The following is a 19,555-nucleotide window of genomic DNA, read 5'->3' as shown; positions in this document are numbered from 1 at the left end:
CTGCCCCGCCCTTCCCGACCCCTCCCCACAAGCCCCCCCCCGCTTCAGAAGACGGGGCTCGTCTGGATGCCCTCTAGCTGCCCCGGATGGGGCGAAGGCGGCTCCCCCTGCCTGCTGCGCCCTTTTCCCCCGCGTCGGAAGGCGGAGCAGGCGCTGCTCGGCCGGGGGCCGGTCACTCCCGCCCCGCCGCGGCCATTGGCGGCTCTTCCCTCCCCGCAGATCCGGCGCCTTGCGGGGCTGTGGCTTGGACAGCGCCCGGCGGGGCGTTTGGGGAGCTCGGCGCGGCTCTGGCTTTCTCCTTCTCCCGGGCTGCAGGGGATCCTCCCGCCGGGGGAAGATGCGCTCCGGCCGGCTGGATGGCGGCCGGGGCTGGGCCGGGGGAGGCTCCCAGCTGCGCGGCGGCCCCTCCGGCTGGGAGGCGAGGCTAAGCGGGGGCGGCGACTTGCAGGAGGGAGGCGTGGAGCTCCCGGCGGGCGGAAAGTAAAGTTGGCGCTGCCCGCGGAGAAAAGTTCTTCTTGTCCTTCTTTTTGTCCCCGTTTCCCTTCTTCTTTCTTCTTTGGAAAGGGGGAGAAAGCCCGGGAAAAGGCCGCAGCCCCCTCCTCTCTTTTCCCATTCAGGCTCTTCCTCTCCGGGAAGAACCGCCCGGCGCCTCTCACTCCTCCTTCCTGCCTTTCTCCCCATCCCCTTTTTCCTGCTCGACCCCCCCCACTTCTCCTCCTCTTTGCTTTTCTTTCCATCCCTTTTTTCCCTGCTCGTTTCCCCCTCACCCTTCCTGCTTTCCTCCCCATCCCTCTTTCCTGCCCGACTCCCCCCCCCCGCACACCTCCTCTTAGCTTTTCTTTCCTTTCCCCCGCTCGTTCCCCTCCCACTCCTCCTCCCTGCTCTTCTCCCATCCCTCTTTCCTGCGCGTTTTCACCCCTTTCCCTCCTCCCCCCCGCGCAATTCAGGATGTCGCCCACCCAAGCGCTGCAACTCTGGTGCAAGCAGCAGTGCGAAGGCTACAAGGGCGTCTCCGTCACCAACATGACCACCTCGTTCCGGGACGGGCTGGCCTTTTGCGCCATCCTGCACCGCCACAGGCCGGACCTCATGTGAGTGACGCCGGGGGGGTGACCCCCCTTCCTGGGAGGGGAAGGGGGGAAGCGTGGAAGGAGGGGAAGGGGAGCGCTGGTTTTTCCCCCACGCGGAAGTTCAGGGGAGCTCCCAGCTCCCGAGGCAGTCTACCCCTAGAACCTCAAAAGCTGGAGAACCTTGGTCCCTCATGCTCGGTCTTGGCATGACCAATGCCCAGGCTGTTGGGCATCTCCCAGAGGAATCCTGTGGGATTCAGTGGGGGGAGCTCCCAGTTTGGCATAACCCTTTGCAGAAAGGGCTGTGTGTGTTTGTGTTTCTTTGTGTTTGTTCGTTTGTTTAGGTGCGGTTTGATGCCACATAGCTTCACCAAAGAACCGTCTTGAGGGCGCAGGGTGTATTTAGGAAAGAGTTTGCATTGGCTTTATGCGTTTCTTCCATTTTATTTGAGTTTCACCTTTATTATTTTTTTGAAAAGGATGCATTGAAAAGTTTTGCCTGGACATTTTCCTCCAAGGGTTGGCAGAGCATTTTTGGTGGTGCGTCCTTTCCATGTGTGGCATCCATGTTTGCGTTGCCTTCATTTTGCTTTCTGAGATGGCCAAAGGTGAGAGGAGCTGCTCAGATATTGCAGGACGTACGAAAAGTCAGGTCCCATAAACAGTTTATTACAGTATATAAATTCCATTAAATATTCAAATGGGTTTCTATTTTCTGATTTAGAAAAAATATGTTCCTTATGCATGTGATCCTTGACCTTTGAACCTTGCTATGTGCAGTGGCAGCATTTTCTCTGGCAAAAACATAATTAATAAATTAATTAATAAAGCAGACCGAGATTGGCCTATTGGACCTGACCTATAGTCAACTCTATATATGTGGATTTTATAGATATATAAAATAAGATTGTATTAGATAGATAGATAGATAGATAGATAGATAGATAGATAGATAGATAGATAGATAGATAGATAGTTTAGATAGATAGATAGATAGATAGATAGATAGATAGATAGATAGATAGATAGATAGATAGATAGATAGATAGATAGATGGTTGATACATGGATGGATGGTTGGATGGATAGAGATGATAGATAGATGGATGGATGGATGGATGGATGGATGGATGGATGGATGGATGGATGGATGGATGATAGGTAGGTAGGTAGATGATAGACAGACAGACACACACACACAGAGAGATATATGATAGATACATAAATTGATGGATGGATGGATGAATAGAGATGATAGATAGATAGATAGATAGATAGATAGATAGATAGATAGATAGATAGACAGACAGACAGACAGACAGGCAGACAGACAGACACATACAGAGAGAGAGAGATGATAGATAAATGGATGGATGGATGTAGATGATAGATAGATAGATAGATAGATAGATAGATAGATAGATAGATAGATGATAGATAGATCGATGGATGGATAGATAGATAGACAGACAGACAGACACAGAGAGATGATAGATAAATGGATGGATGGATGGAGATGATAGGTAGATAGATAGATAGAAAGATAGATGATAGACAGATAGACACATACAGAGAGAGAGATGATAGAGATAGATGATAGATAGATAAATGGATGGTTGGATGGATAGATAGATAGATAGATAGATAGATAGATAGATAGATAGATAGATAGATAGATGATAGATAGATCGATGGATGGATAGATAGATAGACAGACAGACAGACACAGAGAGATGATAGATAATGGATGGATGGATGGAGATGATAGGTAGATAGATAGATAGAAAGATAGATGATAGACAGATAGACACATACAGAGAGAGAGATGATAGAGATAGATGATAGATAGATAAATGGATGGTTGGATGGATAGATAGATAGATAGATAGATAGATAGATAGATAGATAGATAGAATTGTAACTGTTCTGACACCAATCTTGTAAAATTCAGGTTAATGCTGGATCCAAATATCCCCTATGAATCCAGGGTGAATGTTGAGTTTTCCCACTTGTAACCAAGTCCAGTATAATAACACCCATTATGTGGAATAGTATTTTTCCCCTAAATCATATTTTTTTAAAATCAGTTAAAGTTTAAGAGCTAGGCAGTCCTTGTCATTCTTTACCCGTTCTACGTGTGTCCCCTTCGCAATAAGAGTCAGACAGAAAAGTCATTTATTTCCCAATTCTCTCCCCCCCACACACACAATTTCACCCATCTGATGTCATCCTCCGTGCAACCACAGAGTCAAGAGTTTGTGAGCAAGACAAGGCAAACTCTGCTGTGGCTGGACACATATGTGTCACTTCCTTCCATGTGACTGACTGACCCCAGTGAAGAGAGGACCATCCCCCATGGAACGCTAAGACCGTTGGGAACAAAGCCCCCATTCTTATCTCCACTGTGTATCTCTTTACGAGAACCATGGAGTTAGTTTATTTTTTCTTTCTTTCTTTCTTTCTTTCTTTCTTTCTTTCTTTCTTTCTTTCTTTCTTTCTTTCTTTCTTTCCTTTCTTCCTTCCTTCCTTTCTTCTTTCTTTCTTTCCCTTTCTTCCTCCCTTTTTCTTCCCTTCCTTCTTTCTCTTCTTTTTCTTTCAATTTTTTCTCTCTTCCTTTCTCTTTCTTCTTTTCTCTTCCTTTCTCTCTTTTTTCTTTCTCTCTCTCTTCCTTCCTTCCTTCTTTCCTTCCTTTTTTCTTTCTTTTGTTCCTTCTTTCTCTGCATCCCTCTTTCTGTCTCCCTTCCTCCCTCCCTCCTTCTGTCTCTCTCTTTTTGCCTCTCTCTGCCTCTTTCTATCTTCCTTCCTTCCCTTTCCTTCTTTCTCTGCATCTCTCTCACTGTCTCTCTCTCTCTCTCCCTTCTTCCCTCCCTCCTTTCGTCTGTCTCTTTCTGCCTCTCTTTGTCCCTTCCGTCCGTCCGTCCATCCTTTCTTTCTTTCTCTTTCTTTTTTATACAAAAAAGGAGTAAGAAAAAAAGAGAAAAAAACAGGCCCAAAACACGCACACGCACATTAACTACAGGAAAAGAACATAATATTTATCCCAATGGGGAAATCATTAAACTTGGACGCCATAAAATAACGTTTAATCACGGTTGATGTGGCTGAATGAGTCTTTATCTAGAACAACCTTTGGCACATGGAAAGCCAGCTACCAATTGCTGGTTCTGTCTTGGGAGGGATTTAAATCGATTAAAATTAAATTAAATCCCCAGCAGAATTCTGACGCAGTGTTTTCCCTTGATGTGCTAAGTTTCTGCATTCGGGGGTGGATTAAGGTCACCTGGTGGGAAGATAGGCAGGAAAGAAATTGAATAAATAAATAAATAAAATGTATCTCTCATGAAGCTTTTGGAAGGCTAGAAAGTTGGCAGAAAACTAAACCGTGATGACTTGCTGGTGCTTTTCAAAATGCATCTCATAATATTTGGGTCAAAATAGGATCGGTGGAAAGTCCATTGATCAAATGTGGCACTTTCTAAATAATTTTGGGTTCAGCTAGGGTGAGTTTTTCTAGCTTGTCTTCAGCCCAATAAAAGCAAAGTAACGTCCAGAGACGGGAAGATGGAGAGGATAAAGCTCAGGGCGCTAGTCGTCACTTCTAAAGCCCTTCATGGTATTGGATCTGGGTACTTGAGAGACCGCCTGCTGCCAATTACCTCCACTAGACCGATTAGATCCCACAGATTAGGCCTCCTCCGAATCCCATCCGCCGGCCAGTGCCGACTGGCGACTACCCGGAGGAGAGCCTTCTCTGTGGCTGCTCCGGCCCTCTGGAACGAGCTCCCCGTGGAGATTCGAACCCTCACCACCCTCCAGGCCTTCCGCAAAGCCCTTAAAACCTGGCTGTTCCGACAGGCCTGGGGCTAAAGAGCTGTTGCCCCCGTCTCGAATGGTATGACTGTTGTATGTTTTTTAAATTATGTATTGTTATGTTCCGTCTTTTTTATCCCCTGTCTGTACCCCTTTCCCTGACTTGAATTGTGAGCCGCCCTGAGTCCCCTTCGGGGAAAAGGGCGGCATATAAATGTAATAAATCCAATCCAATCCAATAAAATAGGGAAAATTAGAGGAAGCCGGGCAACCAGCATTTCTTAAAAAAAACAAAAAACATTTGACTTGTTTTATAACTTTAGAATTAGAAGCTGCCCAGAGTCACTTGATGGCCCGCTAGAGAAATGGAATAAATAAATAAAAACGGATTTTCTCAGATCTTCGAGGTTGCTTCGTGTGGTTGTTCCTGACTTCAGGAAGGTCTCCCAAGGAGAGCCAAAAAAATTCAACATGGCCGCCACGGCGGTCTGCTACAAGCCCCGCCCACTTTTTATGGGCACCGCGGACGCCATCTTGATGTTTCTGACCTCTCGGCCCTGCCTTGGGAGGCCAACCAGTCCTTAACGCTTCAGAACATCACCGCTTGTCTCGGCTCAATGAAAAACAACCGGAAAGTCCCTTGTCCTTGTTTGTCTTGAAACAAAAACATGCATTTCAGAACAGATGTTTGCAATGACACTTGGAAAGGCGGGTTTAAAGCAAACAAGGGTTTGTCGGCGGATGGAAACGCTCGGCAGTCTCCCAGCTGATGTTTAGACGTCTTCCACTAACAGACCTGACAACTGTTGGCTGTTTGCATTTAGATGTGACAACGCTTGTGAGTCAAACAGTCGAGGCAGAGTTGGGGTGGGGGCAGGAATGGAGCTGATCAGTGGGGGGGGGTTTCCTCCCCCCTTTCAAATCTCAGTGCTGTCATGTCTGCGGTGAGCAAGGCTGGGGGGAGCCCACACTCCCCTTGTGTCTTCCCGAGAGTTGTGGGTCAAAATCTTCAGCAACCGGTTCAGGTCTCATCAAGAAAGGGTCTGCCCCACGCACCCCTAGACTTGGAGGTCGGAATGTCTCCTAGGCCAGGGTTAGGGAACCCTTTTGGCACCAAGTGCCAAAACGGGAGTGACCACCTGGGGGGAGGAGGAGCACCACAATAGCAATAGCAGTTAGACTTATATACCGCTTCATAGGGCTTTCAGCCCTCTCTAAGCGGTTTACAGAGTCAGCATATCGCCCCCAACAACAACAATCCGGGTCCTCATTTCACCCACCTCGGAAGGATGGAAGCCTGAGTCAACCTTTGAGCCGGTGAGATTTGAACCGCCAAACTGCAAAACTGCAGTCAGCTGAAGTAGCCTGCAGTGCTGCATTTAACCACTGCGCCACCTCGTCTCTCTCACAAACCAGAAGAGGAGTTCCCCCGGTGCACATGCGCAAGCTGGGAAGCTGAGCTTCTGGTTTCCGCTGTGCGCAGGCGCCCCCATCACCTGAGCTTCCAGTTTGAAGGCCACTTGGCATGCCAGAAACCAGAAGCTCAGCTTCTCAGCACACGCATGCATGCCAGGGAGCTGCTGTTCCGCTTTCCGGCACTCCCATGTATGCGCAGACCAGCTGTCCGGCGCACAGGTGCCCACCGGAACCCAGGGGTGCAACCGGCAATGGCTGGCGTGCCCAGAGAGATGGCTCTGTGTGCCACCATCACGGTCCTAGGCTGAAGCTCTGTGGACAGAAGGCTTGGTTATGAAGATAATGTTGTCTTGGATGTTGGGGTGTCATCCTTTCATAATTAGCTTGTGTGTGTTGGGAAGTTACAGGCACGTGTGTAAATAAATCCAAGAATGTTGAGTTTTGTTTTCCTCAGAAGACCAAAAGACCAGACATTGTCAATCTTCCAAATTCCTTCAGGTGAATTTCTGGCCGATGTGAGATTTAAATCAGGGCTTTGTGGCCCACTTGGATCATTGTCAAGTCGTAGGGATGTGCCAACTCCTTTCGACAGAGTAGCTGGCTTACTCCTTCTGTATTGGCGGAATTGCCCTGAACTTCGGCTGGAAAACTTACAATTGCAAATATTATTCATTTTTGGACTGGGTCTCCTTGCGAAATCCTGAGCCCCAAGAATTAAGACATTCTTTCATGTATAAGTACATTTGTTCCCCGTTGCCTTAGATTTAAGGCCGAGGTGGTGCAGTGGTTAGAGTGCAGTACTGGAGGCCACTTCAGCTGACTGTTATCTGCAGTTCAGCGGTTCTAATCTCACCGGCTCAGGGTTGACTCAGCCTTCCATCCTTCCGAAGTGGGTGAAATGAGGACCCAGATTGTTGAGGCGATATGCTGACTCTGTAAACTGCTTAGAGAGGGCTGAAAACCCTATGAAGCGGTATATAAGTCTTAACTGCTATTGCTATTATTGTTTACATCGCCAAAACCCAGGCTGGAAATTCCATCTCTCCCCAAATTCCTACTCGCCCGTTGTCCAGGTGTATCTTCCAGATTATTTAGCCAAGAGATGTGATTGTTCTCCTGCAGGCGTTTTCCGGAATTCTGTTGAATCGTTTTCTTCCCTCTTCACAACCTGTGTTTAATTTTTATTTGCATGAATGTTCTTCCAGCTTGTATTGCCCAACTCTTTGAAGTTAGATCTTTAGTTTTTCCTCTTATTTGCACAAGGAGATTTTAATGCCACAGGAGGAGAATTTTCTTGCTGGTTTTAATAGCTCGATTCACACTAGGGAGAACAGCAGCCAGCTCAGTTTCTCCCTGCACGATGGGATTTAGGATACTTCAAAAAGCATCCCTTTTAGGCAGTTGTGATTATGGGTAGAATTGCTTTCCAAATCCCTGATTTCTTTGTGGATGGATGAGATTTCCCAGAAGGCAGATCTGGATCTTAGAAACTTTCAGCAGACGTGTGGAATTGTTAATTAGAAGTTGACAGTGGATCTCTTTTTTTTTTTTTAAACAGCCATGCAAGGGCAGGTAGATTCCTGTAGGATGAGATAGCCGAACTGAATCACGACTGTTTGATTGATTTGATTGATTGATTTTATTTCATTTATATGCCGCCCTTTTCCCCAAATGGGACTCAGGGCGGCTCACAATTCAAATCAGGGAAGGTACAGACAGGAAATAAAAAGACGAAACATAACAATACATAATTTAAAAAACACACAACAGTCATACCATTCGAGATGGGGGGGGGCAACAGCTCTTTAGCCCCAGGCCTGTCGGAACAGCCAGGTTTTAAGGGCCTTGTGGAAGGCCTGGAGGGTGGTGAGGGTTTGAATCTCCACGGGGAGCTCGTTCCAGAGGGTCGGAGCAGCCACAGAGAAGGCTCTCCTCCGGGTAGTCGCCAGTCGGCATTACAGGGGAAATGTTCATGTGGTTACAAAGGGCTGGGGCCTAAACTTCAAAAACATTCAGACTTAACAGAATGGCAGAGTTGGAAGGGACCTTGGAGGTCTTCTAGTCCAACCCGTTGCTCAAGCAGGAAACCCTAGACCATTCTGAACAAATGCCTGTCCAATCTTTTCTGAAAAGCCTCCAGTGATGGAGCACCCACAGCTTCTGGTGGCAAGCTGTTCCACCGGCTCATTGTTCTCGCAGTCAGGAAATTTCTCCTTAGTTCTAGGTTGGATTTTTTTCTTCCACCCATTCCTTCTTGTCCTGCCTTTAAATGCTTTGGAGAAGAGGTTGATTCCCTCCTCTTTGTGGGAGCCCCTAAAATATTGGAAGGCTGTTATCTTGTGTCCCCTGGTCCTCCTCTTCCTTAGACAAGACATACCCAGTTCCTGCAACCATTCATGGTATGTTTTATCCCCCAGTCCCCCTAATCATCTTTGTTGACCGAGTCTGTCTTCCATCTTCATAAGGAATGTAAGTTCCAGGAGAGGAGGAATGATAGGGGAAAACATCCTAAAATTCAGAATAGTGGGAAAGTTGGCTTGTGAGGCTAGGGAGAAAGTTTGGCCTGGCAGGCACCGCGGTGAATCCTGGCCTGTTGTTACTTGTTTCTCTATAATAACTTTTGCTTTTCTTTCTGTCTTTCAGAGACTTCACTTCCCTGAGCAAGGAAAACGTCTTCGAGAACAATGCTCTGGTAAGGTGGTTTTTCCCTTCTCTTTCACTTCCCTCTTCGTTTCCCTCAAGGCTGTTTTACCTCCACCCCCTTTTTCTTGTGCACCTTGACCTCAGGTAGATTTGATCAGAACAAACAGCTCATAAATCAGATACTCAACACCATTAACTTTCCTTTGTGAAAAAAGAAAGAGAGAAAGAAATAGACGTTTCCTTGCCCTGCGTAGGATTACTCAATTTTTTTCCCCCTGGGCTTTTTCTGTTTGTCTGCAACGTTCGTGAGCTGCGTTGGTGGAGCAGGCTAAATACCTGGGGTGGCCCACTTGGGATACCCTGGATATGGAGGGGGTCCAGGTTGGAGGCCTGGAGGGGAACCCCAGAGTCTTATCTGGAAGAGGCCAAACCTTCAAATTAACGGGGAGATCAGGTGGATTAATCTTGAACTCACTTTCGCCTTCGGTTCATGGCAGTCTAGAAAAACCCGTTTGGCAAGATTTCCAGCGCTTGCCAATTTGCATGGAGGGAAAGTTGTCCTAAGGCAGTGGTGGCGAAGCGAGCGCTCATGCGTCCCCTGCAAATGTGCCCCACCCCTGTGCGTGCGCAGCCCCCTCGCACATGGCCCATGTGCGGCAGAAAACTGAAGACCAGGTGGCTGGCATGCGTGGCGGAGCTGAATTGGGGCAACGGCTCACCTGCCGTAGTTGTAGGGTGAGGACTTTTTGATTAATATCTGCACCCCCCCAAAGCACCACCAGCAGCTGCCACCCTGAACCCCGTTTTGGCAAAGGGTTGGCTCTTGATCTGGATCGGACCAAGTTGACTCGTGATTTACCTTACGCTAGCTTAGCCTGGCGTTTTGTGGTTCTGCAGCGTAGCTTTGCTCCATCCAGGTGGCCCACAAGCCACTGCGATAAATAAATAAATGTCACTTGGGGTGGACGGGAAGGTTGTGAAACAGGGTGGCGTGAATGTAGGTGCACATTTATGGAAGTTTAAATTCTGGAATGCAAGTTTTTTCCAAGGGGGAAGAGTCTTGATGCATCTGTCTGTCATCTGTCTATCTGCCTAACTACCTGTCTGTCACCGGCATTTAATGACCCCATAATCCCTTGCGGGGTGGAGTCTGGGCTACTGAATGGAAATAACAGAGTGTTTAATGGCCGGATGCCCTTCCTGTCACCAATGCGGAGTTGTGTTCCGCAGGCATATTCTCATTGTGCAGAGAGAGAGAAATATCTGCCTCTACCTGGGATTGAACTCACAGCCTCCTGATTGTGAGGCGGGAGCTCCACCTTCTAGGCCACCGCACCACTCTGTCTATATCTATCTATCTATCTATCTATCTATCTATCTATCTATCTATCTATCTATCTCTCTCTCTCTCTCTCTCTCTCTCTCTCTCTCTCTCTCTCTATCTATCTATCTATCTATCTATCTATCTATCTATCATCTATCTATCTATCATCTATCTATCTATCTCTATCTATCTATCTATCTATCTATCTATCTATCTATCTATCTATCTATCTCTATCTATCATCTATCTATCTATCTATCTATCTATCTATCTATCTATCTATCTATCTATCTATCTATCTATCTATCTATCTACCTATCTACCTATCTACCCATCTATCATCTATCTATCTATCTATCTATCTATCTATCTATCTATCTATCTATCTATCTATCTATCTATCTCTATCTATCATCTATCTATCTATCTATCTATCTATCTATCTATCTATCTATCTATCTATCTATCTATCTATCTATCTATCTACCTATCATCTTTCTGTCTGTCTGTCTGTCTGTCTGTCTGTCTACCTACCTACCTACCTACCTACCCACCCACCCACCCACCCACCCATCCATCCATCCATCCATCCATCTGACTATCTTCATCTATTTCTCTATCCATTTCATTATTGCTCTATTTCTATTTATCCATCTCCCTCCATTTTCCTTTCTCTGTCTCTTCCTCAGTTTCCCCATCCCTGTCTCCATCTCATCCTCTTCCATTCCTCTCCCATCTCCATCTCCTATTTCCTTCTCCTTCCCTCTCTCTGTCCCAGTCTCTCCATCCCCTTCTGCTCTTCTTCCAAGGAGAACAGGTCAGCCTTAGTCATTCCTCCTCCCTTCGTTTTTCTTGTCCTCCCTACCACTCTGTAAAGCAGATCGGATTCCCAATGATTCCGGGATCCTCCCTGAAAAACCCATGATTGGATTTAGATCCATGTCCTTTCACCCCTGGCTTTCTCCCAGTCCGCCGGGCTCCCTTGTCCCGATCCGGCCGCCTCCTGAAATGCCTTCCGCCTTCCCTCTGGAAACCAGATCCTCCTCTGTCCCCCTTCCTCGCTGTTTGGAAACCTGAGATCCTGGGATGTGGAGTGCCTGGGAAAGCCAGTGGTTGCGAGGAAGGAAAGGCTGCCAGATGTGCGTGTGAGAAGGAAGGAGGCTTGGACCACCCAAAGCCTCTGTGCCGCGTCCAGCAGGCCAAGCGTGGGTCGAGGGGCCGGAGGAATGGAATGTCCCGGGGAAGGAGCTGGGCCTCCACGTTGAGTTTCCGTGGCCTGGCCGGGCTTCAACTCCAGGCTTGGAAAACGAGATTCTTTTCCGACCGCACCAGAGAGCCTTCCTAATGAGGACTAGAGGTCTTGATGAGGGACGCGGTGGCTCAGTGGCTAAGACGCTCAAACGAAAGGTCGGCGGTTCGAATCCCCAGCTGTCCTACAAAAGAATTTGGGCACGGATCTCCGCTTGGTTAAAGAGAAGGAGATCTCCTAAAACCTCTCTGTTCGCATCTCCCAGGCTTTCCGAGTTGCGGAGAAGGAGCTGGGCATCCCCGCTTTGCTGGACGCAGAAGATATGGTGACCCTCAGGGTGCCCGACCGGCTGAGCATCCTCACTTACGTCTCCCAATATTACAATTACTTCCACGGCAAGTCACCCAGTGAGTATCTCTCTCTCCCTCCCTGCCTCCCTCTCTCTCTCCTCTCTCCCTCTCTTTTCTCGCCTCTCTTTTTCTCTTCTCTCTCTTCTCTCTCTCTCTGTCTCCTTCTCCTCTCTCCTCTCTCTCTCTTCTCTCTTTCTCTCCTCTCTCATCTCTCTTTTTCTCTCTCATCTCTCTCTTTCTTCTCTCTCTTCTCTCTCTTCTCTTTCTCTTCTCTTCTCTCTCTCTTTTCTCTTCTCTCTCTCATCTCTCTCTCCTCTCTTTTTCTCTTCTCTCTCTTCTCTCTCTCTCTTTCTTCTCTCTCTCCTCTCTCTCTCTCTTCTCTCTTTCTCTCCTCTCTCCTCTCTTTTTCTCTTCTTTCTCTTCTCTCTTTCTTCTCTCTTTCTTCTCTCTCTCCTCTCTCTCCTCTCTCCTCTCTTTTTCTCTTCTCTATCTTCTCTCTCTCCTCTCTCTCTTTTTTCTCTTTCTCTCCTCTCTCCTCGCTCTCTCTTCTCTCTCTCTTTCTTGCTCCCTCCTTCCAGATTTTGGACTGCCGTGAAGTCCTGTCCACACTGGGAGGACTCCTATGAAGCCTCTGAAAAATTTTAGAGGATGGGAAGGATTAAACAAGAACAACAACGAAAAACCCAAGATGCAGCCAGCTTGACGTTAACCACGGTCCTTCCCATGCAGGGTAGCTAGAGATGGAGCTTCCAGGGGCAGAAGCAGTGTTACACCCAAGGGCTAGAGGGCAGCAAAACTGGAGTGGTAATTGCTGAGAGGAAGGGAAGGGAAGAGAGGGAGGGAGGAAAAAAGAGGGAAGGAAGGAAAGAAGGAGGGAAGGGAGGAAAGGAAGGGAAGAGGGAGGGAAGGAAGAGAGGAAGGAAGGAAAGTTTCTTTAAATTGGGAAAAGAAATATTGATAATTTAAAAAAAAACAGATGGTTATCTTAATAAGCAATAAATTATCTTAATAATAAAAGGCAGGTAAATCAGATTGCATTGCGTGCCAGTTTCGTGGACGAAGCTACCCAATTGTGCCCTGGGTATCTCTTTTATATGCCCGATGAGAGCCGCTGGCATCTCAAGTCTCCTCCTTTTCCCGCAGTTGGAGGGATGGCTGGAATCAAGCGCCAGGCTTCCCAGCCCATTGAGCAGCCGACCGAGAAAAAAGTGGCCCCCGAGCCGAGGGCCCCGAGTTCAACCCAGCAGCCAGCGAGACCCCCTCTTCCTCTCGAGCCCAAAGCAGAGCCAGCTGTGGTGGGGCGCAGAATGGGGATGGAGACCTCTCCCACGGTCGAAGTACGTCACACCAAGCCTTTTGCCCTGGAGGCTGATTCTCTCTCTATGTGTGTTTATGACAGCTGGGTATTTCAGAATAGAACCTCCATGGATCAACAGAGTGTATCTTAGGGCGTTTTTTTTTTAAGGAAATTGGCAAAAAAAAGTTGCAAATTGTGACGATACGGTTGCAGAGTGATGCCTCCGGTCATAAGTGCGAGGCTAAACGAATCAGAACAGAGAAGGGGCTCCGCTGGGGAACTGCTGAGAAATCCCTTAGTAAAACAGGGGAGGGTCTTTGGGGCTCGATGGAGGGGTGTGTGTGTGTGTGTGTGTTTCCGTTTGAATCCCTGTTTCCTCCTGCCTCCCAGAGACGGGTCTTAGCCGAGAGGAACAATGCCCAGCCGAGCAACTGTGCCGTCTGCGGAACTCACGTCCACTTGGTGCAACGCCTCCTGATGGACGGGAAGCTGTATCACAGGAATTGCTTTAGGTATGATTCCCTTGGGAGGGCTTGGTCAGAGGCTGCCCTTGATACCCCAACCCCATGCCGGGCTTCAGGGGTCTGGTTTGGGGAGGGGCGAGGATGCTGTACGGATTGGGCGGCCTCTAACGCCTGCGGTGGCCCAGCGCGCCTCAACCTCGGCCACTGAGATGGGTGGAGTTCAACTCTTGACTTCGTAACCTGATTCCCTATCACCCTGATGGCGGAACCTCTGGCACATGGGCCACAGGTGGCACGCAGAGCCCTCCCTGCGGGCACACGGGCCATGGCCCCAGCTTAGCTCCCCCGCACATGCGCCTCCTACCAGCCAGCTGATTTTTGGCTTGCAAGGGAAGCGGGGCACATGCATAAAACGGCGCGCATACGTGAGCAAGCGGAGTGGTCATTCACACATGCATAGGGGCGGGGGAGTGTGATGCTCCCCCCCTGGCCCTTTTTGGTCTGAGGAGGCTGCAGGGAGGCACATTGTACCGGCCAGTAAGGCTTCCGCAAGCCTCCGCTACGCTCCAGCTTCTCGGCGGAGCGTTGCGCAGGTACTGAATGTGCCATGCGCAGAAGCACTGAAGGCTTTAAAGGACAGGTAAGGAGCTTGGGTGGGACCTCCGGAGGACCATACCCGGTGCTCCAGAGTGTCCCGCCTGCAGCCCACCACTGTGGCAGACCCATGTTCAGGGGTGTGCGAGCGGGTGTTGCGCACACATTGCATTATGGGTACAAAACGGTGAGCCATCACTGCCCTGTGGTCACTATTTGTCCCCAAATTCCGCCTCCAGGTGCAAAAAATGCTCCAGCACTTTGCAGAGCGGGAACTACAAAGCGGGGATCAGCCCCGGAACCTTCCTTTGCAACCGCCACGCGGGAGCTGACTCGGCGCAGGCTCCTCCTGCCCAGGAGAGCCGGACGGAGAAGAAGACAGCCGCTTCCAAGACCCCTGCAGGGAATGGTGGGAAGGGGCTGGGGCTCACGCCGGACGCCTCGCCGGTGCCCAAACCCCGTAGGGCCTTCCAAAGCAACGTGACTCCCCAACCGGCAGCCGCTCAGGAACCGTCCAATTCCCGGAGTCCTAAATCCGGCGGGGTCTCCCCAAGTCCAAACCTCCTTCGGCCGCACCCTCCCGCCCCAGCGCCGGACCCGCTTGTGGCTTCCCCTTCGATGGAAGTGCACTCCCGAATCCAGCAGGCGCGGGAGAAGTTTTTCCAGGCTGATCCGGGCACTTCTGACTTCCCTGCGAGGAAAGTGGAACCGGCGAAAAGTCTCAGCTCTCCTGCGCAGCCTGTCCTAATCCTTGAGAAAACGCCCGTCTCTCGAACTCAGGGCCCCGTCGGTAGCAGCGACAGCAAGAAAGACGAAGCCCGGAGCGTCCTTCAGCGTGCCTTACCAGGACCACAGCCAGGAGGCGTTGGCCTCGCAGCGCCCCGATCCTTGGCGCACAACAGGTGAGCCTTTGCTATCACACTGGCCTTTACTTCCTTCCTTCCTTATGGCCAAAATTGTGGAAAACTTTCAGGGGGAAAAAGTGTATTTTTGATGTTTGATGGCTAATAACACCACTTTTTTTGGGAGGGGGGAGTAGTACCCTAAAATGATATATACACGAAAAGATAATTTAATCAAAAATGCAATGCAATAACTTTTACGAAGGATTTGCTATTAGAATAGCAGTTATAAAGAAGAAAAGTGAAATGAGATATACAAAAATTGTCACCATGTCAGATAACACTTACTGTATTTTTCGGAGTATAAGACGCACCTCAAAAAAGAGGCTGAAAATCTGGGTGCGTCTTATACACTGAATACAGCATTGTTTTGCCTCCCGAAACCACGCCCCCTTCCCCGAAATGGCCATGCAGAGCCTTTAGGAGGCTTCCAATAGTGCCTGGCTTAAAGTCACCCAGACAGTTTTCTTGACTAGAACTCACTGTCACCTGGTGATTAGCCCAAAGTCACCCAGCTGGCTTTCATGGCTAAGGCGATACTAGAACTCCCATTCTCCTAGTGATTGGCTTAAAGTCAACCAGGCAGCTTTCATGGCTAATGCTAGAACTAGACTAGACTAGAACTCACCTTCACCTGGCGATTGACTCAAAGTCACCCAGCCGGCTTTCACAGTTAAGGCAAGACTAGAACTCACCGTCGCCTGCTTTCTAGCCTGGTGCCTTAACCACTAGACCAATCTGGGTTTCCTTAAATTGGAGATTTAACTTTGCAAAGAGGGGCGTTTGTGGTGTGGGGTGGGGGGCAACATACCCTGGAATTGGCAAAAATGCAACTTCTCAGATCCAAATTCAAATCCAGAAGCACAGACAGATAACTGATGCAGCTGGATTCATTCACTTCTTTAATATACACAGGACTAAATGAATAAATGTACAATACCGACAGCTGGTTCTTCCAAGTAAATACGAAGCAGGAGAGTTACAAGCGAACACAAGCAGTTAGTTTCATTTTAGCGGACTGCTAGTTTACTTCTCAGAGCAGCAGACTGCTTTCTTCTTAAGTTTCTGTTTCAATTCTCTGCACAGACTCAGATCCGTTTAAGCGCCCATTGGCTGACTTAGTTGCTATGCCTATTCATTGGCTGGCGTTGTTCCCATGTCTTTCCCGGTCATGAATATTTTAGCACAACTTTTATCTCTGATGGATTGATTTGGTATGGAATCTGTTGGTTATAATTTTATTTCTTTATTAAATTAATATGCTGGAAGAGGGCAGTTTTGGAAGGGAGCAGGGTTCGGTCTTTTCTTAACCAAGAAGATAATAACCATCTCTTCCTTCCAACAGCCCATCTTCTCCTGTCCTCTCTGGTTTGCGGAGTCTTCAAGTCCAGAATCCCCCAGCTAGCAAACCCTTGAACAAGCCAGCTTTGGCAGACACCCCAAAAGGGGCAGAAACGCCGCATCTCCCCAAGGATCCTAGCCACAAATGGTGGGTCGGAGCTGATCCCCAGAACAAAATCAAGGATGGGTCCACCGGCACATCGGCCGACGCGGGACGTAAATGGGACACCAAGGTGGCTAAAGGTAGGAAGCAGCCGTCCCTGTGATGTGTTGGGTTCGAATCATGATTTAAATCCACAGAGAGTCAATTGAATGATTTCAAACCTAGTTAACATCCCCAAAGGTGCTTTTTTTCCCCCCAAGAGGCAAACTGGACTTTCTGTTTTTTTGTTTTGAAGACGTTTCGCTTCTCATCCAAGAAGCTTCTTCAGATTCTGACTGGATGGTGGAGCTGAAGAAGCTTTCTTGGATGAGAAGCGAAATGTCTTCAAAGAAAAATCAGAAAGTGCAGTTTGCCTCTTGGGGGAAAAAGCACCTTTGAGACAACCATCACCTGGATGAGAGAGGATGTCCATAGACATTTTCCTTTCCTTTCCTTTCCCTCCTTTTCTCCTTCCCCTCTTCCACCTCTTTCTCCTTCCTTTCCTTCCCCTTCTTTCCTCTCTTTCTCCTTCTTTCCTTTCCTCTCCTTCTTTCCTTTCCTTCTTTCCTTTCCTTCTTTCCTTTTCTTCCCCTTCCTTCCTTTTCTTCCCCTTCTTTCCTTTCCTTCTTTCCTTTTCTTCCCCTTCTTTCCTCCCCCTTCTTTCCTTTCCTTCTTTCCTTTCCTCTCTTTCTTTCCTTTCCTTCCTTCCTTTTCTTCCCCTTCTTTCCTTCCCTTCCCTTCTTTCCTTTCCTCCCCCTTCTTTTCTTTCCTCTCTTTCTCCTTCTTTCCTTTCCTCCCCCTTCTTTTCTTTCCTCTCTTTCTCCTTCTTTCCTTTCATTCCCCTTCTTTCCTTTCCTTCCCCTTCTTTCCTTCTTTCCTTTCCTTCCCCTTCTTTTCTTTCCTCTCTTTCTCCTTCTTTCCTTTCCTTCTTTCCTTTTCTTCCCCTTCTTTCCTTCCCTTCCCTTCTTTCCTTCCCTTCCCTTCTTTCCTTTCCTTCCCCTTCTTTCCTTCCCTTCCCCTTCTTTCCCCAAAGCGTTTTTTTCCCAAGAGGCAACTGGGCTTTCTGGTTTTTTTCTTTTGAAGACGTTTCGCTTCTTCATCCAAGAAGCTTCTTCAGATTCTGACTGGATGGTGGAGGGATGGAACTAGTCAGAGCTGAAGGAGGACTGAGAATCTCCATAAATCCTAGTTAATGTTCAAGCCGGTGATTCTCAACTGGAGCGACGTTAAAATGGGTGGCCTTCAGCTCCCAAACTTCCCCAGCCAGCTGTGAGGCGGGACGGATGGAAGCCGCGATCCAACCCAACTCCCTTTCCTTTGTGAAAGCAATCAATCTCGGGTTTGTTGACTAAAGGAACCTCGGTTGTGTCAGCTGCATGCTTTTTTGCGTTTGCTCATCCGCCCCGTAATTCCCTTCGCTCCGCGTGATGGCTGGGTCTCGGGAGGAAGAGGAGGAGTGCAAACCTTGAATGCTGGTTTAGCGCTTCACCCTCCTTTGCCTGTTTCTCGTTCAGTGAAAGTTTCCCTCGGGGCAGAAGAGAAATTGGAGAGCCCGGAAGACTGGAGATCCAGGCTGAAGCCGGTCAAGTGAGTTCTAATTAAAAGAGGGAAGGCAGAATATAAGGGGTCCTCGACTTACGGCGGTTCAAAGTTACGGCAGGCTTGGCAAAAGTGATTTACGACCTGCCCTCGCCATAAAGACCATTGTAACATGAAGAGCCCTGGGGTCCCAATTCAGAGAGTGTCTTTTAGTCATGGGGCTGCGATGGGCCGTCTTCCCAGCCAATCAATCGGGATAGCTGGATTTGCTTAACCACCATGTGATTCGCTTAATGACCATGATGATTTGCTTTACAAATACTGTAAACATGGTTCTAAAATGTATACTAATCAGCATTAAAAGAAACTTCATTGCATTCAGCTCTCAAAAGATAACCATTATCTTTTGAGCACCACATAGAATCGAATAGCATTGCATGGCACAGCATAGCATAGAATAGAAATAATAGAATAGAATAGAAATTAGAATAGAATAGATTAGAAATAATAGAATAGAAATAGAATAGTATAGTATAGAAATAGTAGAATAGAATAGATTAGAAATAATAGAATAGAAATTAGAATAGTATATTATAGAAATAATAAAATAGAATAGATTAGAAATAATAGAATATAATAGAAATTAGAATAGAATAGTATATTATAGAAATAATAGAATATAATAGAATAGATTAGAAATAATAGAATAGAAATTAGAATAGAATAGATTAGAAATAATAGAATAGAATAGAATAGAAATAATAAAATAGAATAGAAATTATAATAGAATAGTATAGTATAGAAATAATAGAATAGAATAGAAAGAATAGAATAGTATAGTATAGAAATAATAGAATAGAATAGATTAGATTAGAAATAATAGAATAGAATAGAAATTATAATAGAATAGTATAGTATAGAAATAATAGAATAGATTAGATTAGAAATAACAGAATAGAATAGAATAGAACAGAACAGAAATAATAGAATAGAAATTAGAATAGAATAGATTAGAAATAATAGCGTATAATAGAAATAATAGAATATAATAGAAATTAGAATATAATAGTATAGTATAGAAATAATAGAATATAATAGAAATAATAAAATAGAATAGAAATTAGAATAGAATAGATTAGAAATAATAGAATAGAATAGAAATTAGAATAGAATAGTATAGTATAGAAATAATAGAATAGAATAGAATAGAATAGAATAGAAATAGTAGAATAGAATAGCAGAGTTGGAAGGGACCTTGGAGGTCTTCTAGTCCAACCCCCTATACCACTTCAGACAAATGGCTATCCAGCATCTTCTTAAAAGCTTCCAGTGTTGGGGCTTTCACAACTTCTTGGAGGCTTCCCGTGGTTTTGATTCTATTTGATTTGTAGAATCTGGTACGGGGCTGCCAGATT

At 47.1% G+C, this 19,555-nt stretch overlaps 1 protein-coding gene across 1 annotated transcript; it reads left to right on the top strand.

The window, feature by feature from the left end:
* Positions 1 to 220: 220 nt before the first annotated feature.
* Positions 221 to 18,192, top strand: MICALL2 (MICAL like 2). Its single transcript, XM_032230985.1, has 8 exons — positions 221 to 1,091; positions 8,939 to 8,987; positions 11,777 to 11,918; positions 13,005 to 13,198; positions 13,549 to 13,670; positions 14,456 to 15,118; positions 16,464 to 16,702; positions 18,116 to 18,192. Exons 1-8 carry the CDS (start codon positions 949 to 951, stop codon positions 18,190 to 18,192), a joined length of 1,629 nt encoding a protein of 542 aa, XP_032086876.1. The 5' UTR covers positions 221 to 948.
* The last annotated feature ends 1,363 nt before the right edge of the window (positions 18,193 to 19,555 follow it).

This window comes from Thamnophis elegans, chromosome 14, assembly GCF_009769535.1.
Source record: "Thamnophis elegans isolate rThaEle1 chromosome 14, rThaEle1.pri, whole genome shotgun sequence".
Classification (NCBI taxonomy): domain Eukaryota; kingdom Metazoa; phylum Chordata; class Lepidosauria; order Squamata; family Colubridae; genus Thamnophis; species Thamnophis elegans.
Note: the sequence above shows the minus strand (reverse complement) of the source record. Positions and strands in the feature narration are given on the sequence as shown.